This window comes from Acipenser ruthenus, chromosome 18, assembly GCF_902713425.1.
Source record: "Acipenser ruthenus chromosome 18, fAciRut3.2 maternal haplotype, whole genome shotgun sequence".
Lineage (NCBI taxonomy): Eukaryota > Metazoa > Chordata > Actinopteri > Acipenseriformes > Acipenseridae > Acipenser > Acipenser ruthenus.
In genome coordinates, this window is record NC_081206.1 from 30,650,426 (window position 1) to 30,660,989 (window position 10,564).

At 38.2% G+C, this 10,564-nt stretch overlaps 2 protein-coding genes across 4 annotated transcripts; one reads left to right on the plus strand and one right to left on the minus strand.

The window, feature by feature from the left end:
* Positions 1-55: 55 nt before the first annotated feature.
* LOC117412816 (uncharacterized) lies at positions 56-5,235 on the minus strand. Of its 2 annotated transcripts, XM_058991972.1 has the most exons (10): positions 4,870-5,235; positions 3,661-4,236; positions 3,228-3,480; positions 2,767-3,092; positions 2,439-2,523; positions 2,141-2,275; positions 1,733-1,890; positions 1,495-1,603; positions 1,000-1,243; positions 56-848 (listed from the first exon to the last, which is right to left on the minus strand). In XM_058991972.1, exons 2-10 carry the CDS (start codon positions 4,234-4,236, stop codon positions 347-349), a joined length of 2,388 nt encoding a protein of 795 aa, XP_058847955.1. In that variant the 5' UTR covers positions 4,870-5,235; the 3' UTR covers positions 56-346. The 2 variants fall into 2 exon arrangements, with proteins under 2 accessions (XP_058847955.1, XP_058847956.1); XM_058991973.1 differs by lacking the exon at positions 2,767-3,092 and having other exon boundaries at positions 3,445-3,480.
* A 116-nt stretch (positions 5,236-5,351) lies between these two features.
* LOC117405408 (CLOCK-interacting pacemaker-like) lies at positions 5,352-10,458 on the plus strand. Of its 2 annotated transcripts, none has more exons than XM_058991974.1 (4): positions 5,352-5,461; positions 6,178-6,362; positions 7,016-7,188; positions 7,387-10,458. In XM_058991974.1, the coding sequence occupies exons 1-4, from the start codon at positions 5,427-5,429 to the stop codon at positions 8,227-8,229; spliced, it is 1,236 nt and encodes a 411-aa protein (XP_058847957.1). In that variant the 5' UTR covers positions 5,352-5,426; the 3' UTR covers positions 8,230-10,458. The 2 variants fall into 2 exon arrangements, with proteins under 2 accessions (XP_058847957.1, XP_058847958.1); XM_058991975.1 differs by having other exon boundaries at positions 5,371-5,461; positions 7,435-10,458.
* The last annotated feature ends 106 nt before the right edge of the window (positions 10,459-10,564 follow it).

A 10,564-nucleotide genomic window follows, 5' to 3' on the forward strand; every position in this document is an offset into this window, starting at 1 on the left:
GCTGGCTACGTCTGTCTGGTTTCTACGGCAACTTCTCTGGTCTCGTCCGCGTCGTAAACCGACAGAAGAATGTCGCAAGTTGAAGGCATCGGTCATTTGTTGTTGTTTGTTTTTCTTCTTTTCGAAGACGAGTTTAGGAGTAGAATAATGTTCCCTCAATAAGCAAATCGAAGGGGCATCAACAGCTTTCACTGGGGCAGTGCGAATACCAGGGCTGCCAACTTTTAGGAAACTGTTTGAGTGAGACTTTTGAACAAGTACAATTTTAGCGCGCGGTGAAGTGCTGTGAGTGACTTAGTTGCAAAACAAATAGACATTTTTTTTTAAAAGATGGAAAATCATTACCTTAGGTGCATTCTGAGCCAGCATTTGAAGCTGCTGCATGTTCACGGTTGTAACTGGAAGCAGCTGACTTGGAGGCCTTGATTACTTCTGCTGGGGGCTCATACTTGAAGCAGTTGGGCTCCATACCGGACATCTTTATTGTCATTATAGAAGACAGTGTGCCTTCCAAGGCCAGAGCATTCCGTGTGTCAGTCTTGTTTAGTCCAATCATTGAAAAAACTCTTTCTGCATCAGCATTAGAGTGTGGCAGGGTTAGAATTAGTTGTGCCACCTTGCTCAGCATGGGTAGCTTAGGCATTCCTGTTACTGGACTCTTGATTGTGGCCATGTGTGCCCACACTTTATCCATCCTGTGGTACACCTCCTGCTCACTGACTCTGCTCACCGCCTGCTCCCAAATGCTTCTGGGAATGTCCTTTTCCTCCATAAGTTGATAGTCCAGGAACTCCTCACTCAACTTGTCCTGTTCTTTGGGATCTCCATATGGAAGCAGATGACTAAACCTGAAATATTTAGATTGAAAGACATTATATAATTAAAAACCCTTTACTTTTCTGTTTCTTTCACATGTTTTATCATTTTTTTAAAACATTGTATCTGTTTCCTGTGTTGCTATCTTTAGTAAATACATTACCATGAATCTAAGAAGCATACCTGTACACAAAGTATAGGGCATCATTCACATCACAGTCCATCTTCTGTTGAAAGTCAATGAATTGTGAATGTTCAAGGACTGGCTCCTTGAAGGGCAGCTTCTTAAAGGCATAGTCAACAGCTGCAACAAAGAATGCCCTCACAGCCTTGTGGAAGTTGTCTACCTGGTACTGACTGATCTCACCAGCTTCATGCAGACGGTTGAGGGTTGTTCTTGTTGTCCAGCCAACATTAAGCTTGTGATCTAGTTAATAACAAAACTTAGAATAAATATATTGTTCCCTTTAGTGTTTATTGCTTTATGCAAGTTTTTATTTTGTTATAGTCAGATTCAGTTTGACATTGTTTTACAAAGTTTAAGATTACCCAAAAGAGTAATTAACATCAACAGTAAACATTCCTAGAAATTAATCTTTTCAAATATTTTTAATACCTGCCTTTGAATTCCACATCTTTAAAATTATTTTTACATAGATTTCTATTTTTAGCACATACCTGCCACCTGGTTCTGTTTGTCTTTATACTCAACTTCACACACATCAGCATTTTTTATTGCAGTTGTGGTAACAAACTTGGACATGAGTTTCTTAACATAAGACCTCATCTGAAAAAAAAAAATCACAAATTATATTAATAATAATACAATGGTAAAATGTTCAAAACAAATCATTATTTAATTATACAACTTTAATTATAATGTTGTGGAAAGAAGTGAAGAATATTATATATTTACCTGTCCATGGAGAAGATACACAGATGGCTCTTGGCGCTGAAAGAGTAAATTAAACTCTGTGAAGACAGGCAGTGTGGCCTGGTAGAATAAGAGGTGTACCTCTGTCATTGGATCCTCAAAATGCTTCCTAAGCCTCTTAAAGCGGGCTTGTTTCTCAACTGTAAATGACAGAGACAAAGATATATCAAGCATTATAGCAAGATGCAACTGGCATTTTAAATATCTAGGTGGATGAGCTAGGGTTGTCACCTGCCACCAGAGTCATTTTGTACAAAAAAAAAGTATACTTTTAAGTATATTTAATATTTAATGTCCCGGGAAGTCTTAGAGATTTCCCGGGACAGCAGCCTTAAAAAGAGAACAATCCAGGCAAAACCAGAACGGGTGGCAAGCCTAATTAGTACTCACTGTTAGACTTGAAGTAGCTGACAAGTGCTCGATACAGCTGTAGAATGCGGACTACTGCCGTCTCCAGACTCAGCCACCGTGTGGAAACATGGTCTATGACAGCCATGTACTCAGTATCACAAAACACACAGAATTCTGAAAAAAAAAAAAAAAATTAAAATGCTGTGATAGTGGCATTTTATACAACTAGGAAAAAACTTTTTTCTATTGCCTGAAACTGTGTGCTGGTAAAGACTGGCTTTTCATGATTTATTGTTATCATTTCAAAAAGGCTTATTATATTATGAAAAACTCTTACCATCCAGTCTACATTTTCTCTTTGTGCTTGCTTTGAACCAGTATCCAATATCTACAACCACATCCTCCACATCAAAGTCTGACAACTGAAATAGGAAATTTAATTTCAACATTTATAATTTAAGCCAAAGTTTTCTATCTACATATCTTTTTAAATTATTGTTTTTTCTTGTGCATAATTATTTTTGTTTTATCAGAAAATTATCACTCTATAATTATCAGGTTCTAACTAGATTGTTTACACTAATTTGAATCCTCTAAATGATACAGTGAAACTTGAAGGAATTGAAACTTAATGCATATCATCAGTATAAAGTGTCGGTACAAACCTCAATATAATGAGTCCCAGCAGCACTGGCATTGTTGTGAACTATGTGGCAAGGACAACCATGGACATAAACAGTCGGATTTATGCTTAATATCCTTGATTTGATAGAGTTACAGACACCCATGTTCACATTGGCATTGTCCACTGACAGACCTACACAGTTTTGCCATGGGATGTTATCCTTCTTGAGGACACTGTCCATTTTTTCAAAAATGGTCTCTGCTGTGGCAGCATTAGTGCCAGTTGTGATGCACATATCTAGGAACATGTGTTCCACCCTGTCTACATCAAACAGCTTCACAGTCAATGGGTTCATCTTTTCCCTTCCTAAAAAAAATGAATTGATAAAAAAAATAAACTGTGGATAAATACAAACATCACAGTTATTGTGCTTCATTTAATCAAAAACTAGGATTAATGAAAATCATTAAAAGTCCTTCTTTTCTCTAAAATGAGATGTACCTGTATCATTTGATCCATCAGTTGACAAGGTGTATGGCCTGTTTCTCATCTTTTTGACCAGCTCATCATGAAGGTATGGTGCTATCGCCCTGTTGATAATACAAGTAGTCTTGGTCCTTGCAGCACCATATCTCTGTGCCACATCTGAATCCTTAAAACACTCTTTCATCAGTGGGCTGAAGTGGTCAGCAACTGCAAGGGGGACATTGTGATTTACCATCGTCACAGCAACTTTGATCTCAGCTCGTCGTGCCTGAAAACAAAGTATAAAAAAAGAATACTTTTACAGTCAGAACAAAAAGCTGTTTCTGTGGTTAGTCTTCCAGTGTAACAAATGGGAAAAGTACCAGTCAAATGTGTTTGCCAATATCTTCTGTACAAGAAGAAAATAATTTTGGAAAAACAAAATGTTAAAGAAGTTATTCATTCATACCTTCGCCTCAAGTTGTGTCATGTTATCCACCTTTGGAGCTGTGTTCACTGTAAATTTGGTAATTTGCTGCGATTGCTCCACTGCCTTGACCTTCCTCTGGTGTGACTCGCTCTCTATGTGACGCTCCACATCTGCATGGCCCATATGGTAACAAGCATTCTCAGTTCTGCAAATCTCACACCAAAAATGATGCTGCGTGAGTCCCTTCTTAATAAAGGGCCATTCTGTTGTCCACCCGGGCTGGAATTTGGATTTATAAGTGGCTGCCCCACATTTGGTTCTTGATTTTCCAGAAGAATTTGACTTCTTGGCTGGCACAGACTTTTTTGTAGAGTCATCTGGTTCTGTCCCATCAGCTGAATCTTCCCCTACACACTCTATCCTGGCTGCCTTTTCAGCAGGTACATCAGCATGACCAGGTTCTGGTGACAGTGGTGTGTCAAGCCTTCCTAGGCCAAAGAAGGCTGTCAGTTTTTGGCTCTCTGGTACTTTTCGCTTTGATCCTGGTGGACACACTTTGGGTTGTTGCTGTCTTCTAGAGCCCTTTGCATGGTTTGGCTTGTTTGATTTACTCATCTGTAAAAAAAAAAACACACTTTTTTTGTATCGGTGTCTAGTGCTCAGTTAAGAGATCAAACACTGGAGTGTGGCAATTCGTTATTTAGACAGTTCAAAGTTATTCATTTAGACAGTTTTTATTTAGACAGTTATTTAGTTTATATTTGAAAATGGTGTCTGACAAATTAATAAATAATAACAACAACAATCGTATTAATAATAATACTCCTGGTCTATAATTTCAGTAACGGATATTTGCATATTTATAAATCATTCAACATCGAGCTCTAGAATGCTTTTATATATATATATATATATATATATATATATATATATATATATATATATATATATATATATATATTTATATATAACAGTTTATCTGTCAAAAAGAACTCAAAGCAGACAGACCATCATCAAAGCAATTTGAACTTAACCACGAATAATATAAATAAACTATTATAAAGTTTTTTGTTAAAATTACAATTGATGTCATTAATCTGATTTTATAATAGCAGCGAAGGATACTAGCTATATCTATGAACTTCAAAGCAACGCATAATTATTAGCATCATAAATAATCACGGATGATCAGATAAGCACAAATCTTAAGAAGATTAAAAAAAAAATTGTGTGTAACCGTTTTCCTACCTCTCAAGCTGTACCGGGGTTTGTATCTGCACCTCTCACTGCTGTCTCTGTCGCATTTCCCGCTCGCCGCTGCTTAAGCTCGCGGAGGACTTGTGATGGACTGTTACAATTCTTCCCGCGAACCCCTGACTGGTTAGCAAGGTGGTTCATTCCGGCAGATGAAGTGCGACACTCTGACTTTTCAGCAGTAATAAATAAAAACATTACACGTGCAGCCATTCAGTTACAGTGTCTTCCAAGAAGAGTGTTAGAAACTGACCCCAAAAATTGCGTGACACTTTTTTACCAATGCGTGTGAGCGTGAGAATATGCTCAAATGTGTGAGTCTCACGGCCAGTGCGTGTGTGTTGGCAGCCCTGGAATACAAACAGGTATGTGTTTCTGGGTCACTATTGTGTGTCTGCCATATTTTTTGGTCACAGGCCACGATTAAGCCGAATAAATTGTGTGTGCAGACACCGTCGAGCCGCCCATCATAATTAGAGGGAGACAGCAAGCAATGGTTTCGATGTCTTTTTATTTGTATCGTGTGCATAAATGTATATGTTTAAACACATATGCATTCTATTAGTGAGCTACCCTTATTCACCAGGTATATAATCACACACACACACAGAGATAATACTACGGTGAACTAGTTTTTTTAAATCTGACTGAGTGACGGTATGCATGTGGCGTTATTTTGGAAAACTGAATTATTATTTTTTTACATTCTTTGTGGTGTTTGTTTTGCCGTTTGTTTAGTATTTTTGCAGTAGAAGTTGGTTCAAGAACGGAAATAGGCAATCGCCTCACGTGAACTGGTCATTCACTGTTTTCCCGTGAACTGCTTTTTTAACAACTGGACTGAAACTAATCACTTTTGCTTATTGTATGCAAACAATTGAACATTGTCACAATTTAGCATGACCAATCATGATTTTAAATGCAATAGGCTTGCGTAAATATTCAGGTTACAATAAATTTAAAGCTAGCTTTAGTTTCGTGCAGTGATGTCAAGGCCACATTAGTCTGCTTGACGTCACTGGCTGCTGGGAGTTCTTGGGTCTGTGCATTCAGCATAGCCATGGACACCGACCAAACACATGTACAGTATCATGTGGAAATCCACTTTTAAAAGTTACAAAACGTTTATAACATGAAAAGAATTAAACAAATAAAGAAATACACATTTTACATTTGAATCTACAGATCTGAAGCTTTAATAACATGCAGACATGTTGCTTTCAACCCCAACTGCTTACATTTACAGAGTGGTGAATATCGGAGGAAATTAACTATGATGGATGCTTTCTTTTGTCACTCTAGGCTTCACTCTGGGATGAATTATATTCATCTAAAGAAATCCATAGATATAACAATGAGCAGTACTTCTAAAGGTGCTGGTCACAAGAGACCCAGTATAAGATTACACAGCGAGATTATGAGCAAGCGGAGACACCTGCAACCCAGTAATGCGAAGAGGGATTCTGATAAGGATTCTGGATTTTCGGGTCTGTATTCAGCAATTTAATCTTCAATAAAGGCAATTGTGATGTTATCCCCTGTCTCTATTGCAGAGCTGCTCATCGAAATGCGATTAACTTGGTATCAACAAACGTAACCTTGGCACCGTCATGAAGGGGTCATGGAACAGTGACCTATTATTATTATTATTATTATTTATTTCTTAGCCGACACCCTTATCCAGGGCAACTTACAATTGTTAAATCACATTATTTTTTACATATAATTACCCATTTATACAGATGGGTTTTTACTGGAGCAATCTAGGTAAAGTACCTTGCTCAAGGGTACAGCAGCAGTGTCCCCTACCAGGGATTGAACCCACAACCCTCTGGTCAAGAGTCCAGAGCCCTAACCACTACTCCACACTGCTGTAGGCCTATACTAGCATGCTGTGATCGTAGGTCAAGTATATGACAGTTCTCGCACGTGACTGGCTGAGCTCTTGGGGAAACGTCGATAACCTGACCTATGTGAACATCGGAAATGTCTTATTTATCATTGTACTTAAATGTTTTAAGTGAGTCTGCATACTGTAAAATGTAAAAAATATGTATTTTTTTCGTCTGTGAATAGCTGCACCATTTATTGTTACTTTCTTTCTTTATTTATTTATTTATGTATGTATGTATTATCACAGATTCCAGTTCAGGGTATCTAAGTGCTGTAGAGAACACAGATAGTGAGGATGGGCCAAAAACCTTGTCCAAGAGTGTGGGATCCATGCCACAGCCAGCACAAGTGGCTGTGCTAGGAGGTGCTTTCCCTGGACTTTCCCCTGTGATTGTCATGAACAATGTTCTACTTAAACAGGTAAATAACACCAGGGGGCAGCTCACTGTTTATAGAACCCTTTCTAAATGGCACAATTCCGATTTATATCAGACTTGTTTGAAACCAAGATTTTGCAGTCGATCTACAAACTCATTGTGTGGTATTAGTTTTAAATAGACATGTTATGTTTTCATGTTAAATATCATTCATCTTGAATGTTTGTTTTTTATCATACAGCCAAATAATGCTGTTCCCCAAAATAAACTTTGGGCTTTCCAACCCCAGGTTGTGTTTCTCCAGCCTGTTGTCTCAAACGCCACCACCCGACAAGAACTCCTCAAGGAGAAGAAACAAAGATCAGGAAACTATCTGCCTATCTTGAAATCTTATCCCAAAATAGCCCCGCACCCGGGAGAAAGCTGTACGGAGAAGAGCGGTTCCAGTTCTGCTTGTGAGGACCGGGCAGCAGCAACCAAACACAGGCATAGCAGGGAAAAAACAGAGACGGGATGGGAAAGCACAGCAAGCACAGCATCATGTAGCCAGTCCTCAATTATGAGCACAGGCTCAAGCCCTCAGCAAAGTCAAGCAGATGCCCCCGGCAGTTTGTTAGAAAGTGGATCAGAGTCGGTTCTGAACTCTCAAGATGAACTGTCCACTGTATGCCCTGCAGCCCCACCATGCCCCTCACCTGCACTAAAAGCAAATGGTCTGTCCTCTGCTTTGCCTGCTAGTGATCATCTGGATGCAGAGAGCAAACAGGAGGGTTCAGTCAGCAATCAGTGTGACAAGAAAAGCAAGAGAAAGCGCTTCTGCAACACCTACAACATCCTCTGCAAGTCAGGGCTGCTGGGTATTGCGCTGAGGACAAAGGAGTTGATTAGACAGAATCGAAAAATGCAGAGCGAGTTAGATCGCCTGAAGGAACAAACCAACCTTTTTGTTGAAGCAATCAAAAGCGGTCACCCACAGGTCTGGTCCAAGCTTCAACTGAGCATGTTCGAGAGTGGCCCCCCTGCATGCGTTACCAAGGAAAGCAACGCTGACAAAACTAATCAAAATGATTTAGCTCTGGACTGAGCGAGAGGGAGCACTCCCTCTGCACTGCATCTTGCAGATTGCTTATTTACACTCTGGGTGTCCTATTGACCTTCCATTTGCATTACATTTTATTCTGTGGGGCAAATGCACCTTAAACCATGATACCCACTTGTGTTATTGCAATTGGAAAGTTCTTGCAGCTATTTTTTAATCAAGGTACATCTTTTTGTAGCAGTTTATGATCATAAACATTTGAGGTAGCTGTTTGAAGAGTATTTGTTTCAGTTTTTTGTTTTAATGTCCATTGTGGTACACTTGTTTCTTGGTGGGAGGTGGGTCAGCACAATAGATCCATTAATTTCAATATTTGTCAGTATGTCTAAGTCTACTGAAAAGGGCCACCGCTGTTCTTCAATTTGTTCAAACCTGCATTTCCTTTTCTTGCAGATCACAGTATATTTGAATGGTCATATTTCTTCTGATGCAGGATGTTTATTTGATTTATTTATTTGGTTTCTACACGTGCAAAGTTATAAACACATTTACTTTGTCTTGGTTTTAAGAAGTGCATCATACAATATACTGCATGTCTTGAAAACCGCCAAAATGAAAATGCAATTACTGGTAATATATAATAATTTTATAGTTTTAAATAACTTAGTAGAATTTGAAACAGGTCAGTGATTTAAAAAAATAAAACGGCAAGTTTATTTTATTTAATAAATTTGAACTAAGATTCTGAAAGCATCTACTGCTTTGGTGACAAAACTGTACGGAAACTATTGAAGCAAAATACTTTCATATCAGTCTGGACTGTATACTCCATCACTATACATGAATTGAAAGGCTCACTTTAATTTGCATTAATCACTGCTGTATGTGTGTTTGTGAGAATGAATTAAGTCAGTTGTAGCCAGATCTGAGCACTTTCCAGTTTGTTTTGCTGTATCACATGTGCCACCTAGTGCCTGTGGTGACTTGCTGAAGTTTAAGGGCTGGTTCATACTTTTGTCGCTGATGAATAGGCTATACGTCAGGAGCAGGTAGCTATAAAAGCTGTGCCGCTTCACTCCGACCATGCAGCAAATGTTGACTCCATCGCACAACCATGTGAACTGTCAGACTTCTCATCACTTTTGGAATAATTTTGCATCCCCAATTTAAAAACATCACATTTTTCTGAAGTCTTGCTATTGTGGCAAAATTTATAATTTCTTATCTTTCTTCTTACACAAAATGCCTTGTGGGGCTCAGAATCCAATATATCATCATACAATGTTCTGTGTCTTATGGAAATTCTTGGATTTCAGTGACTACCTCGCAAACCTTTTTTTCTTTTTTAATTTAATTTAATTGCTGGGAGGCGCAATGTTAACGCCCAGCTCTTTTCCTTGGACTTAGCAATATTGTTCATGTGACCCACGGTATCTTATTTTTGTTGCAGAATTTAATACTTTTGAAAGGGTGTTTTTTTTTGTTCACTCCTGTGTGTATGAAAATCAGCAGCATACATGTTTACGTAGTTTGACGTACAGTGAGGTGAATGATATGTATATGTATCGCGTTATGACATAGGCACTGAGTGATGTCATTTTTCTAAAGCTCTTGTATGCACTCTGGATCAAGCTTAGCTATGGTGACACACAGATTAAGAGATGATCTCAGCTTGGTCCCAGGGAATGTTTATATCCCATATTCAGCACCTTCATCCTGGAAATTCAGTTTCAAAGTACTGAACAACAAAAAGCCAAAGAATTTAAGAGAGAGGAGCAAAACATATTTGTAGCGCACGTGATGCCATGAACTTGGTTGTTGTTGAGTGTCTTCGGTCTCTTTCTCTGATTTAAATAGGTAAACTGCACTATTCACTACAGGAACTTGAAGTGATGCCAGTATATTAAAGGATAGTGTGTACCAGTTTGTTTTGTCTTTTGAGCTTTGAGGCACCAACAGTAATTTGGTAGCACTTTGTTTGACATCCAAAAGCAATAGTGATTTTAGAACCAGGCTTTAATTTAATATTGAAGCTGAATTGTTTTGGGTTTTTTGTTAAATATTTGTATACTGTCTTTTTAAGGCATTTACCTTCAACCCTCATTGGGAGTTTAAAAACTATGCAACCCTGAGGCATACAATTGGAGTATGTTACAAAATGTACAGTACTACACTAACTTTTTATTATTTAACTTTTTTTGTACTTTTGAGTTTAATGGACTGTTTGCATTGAAATGTTTGCTTAATAAACAAATGTGTTTTTTTCTAAAAGAAGTTGCTTTGTTATTTTATTGTTTGTTTTTTGGTATGTTGTTCCTTACTCCCAGATCTACACAAATGCCCATTCATGTGACTGTTGTACTGAAGTCTATCGTGTATG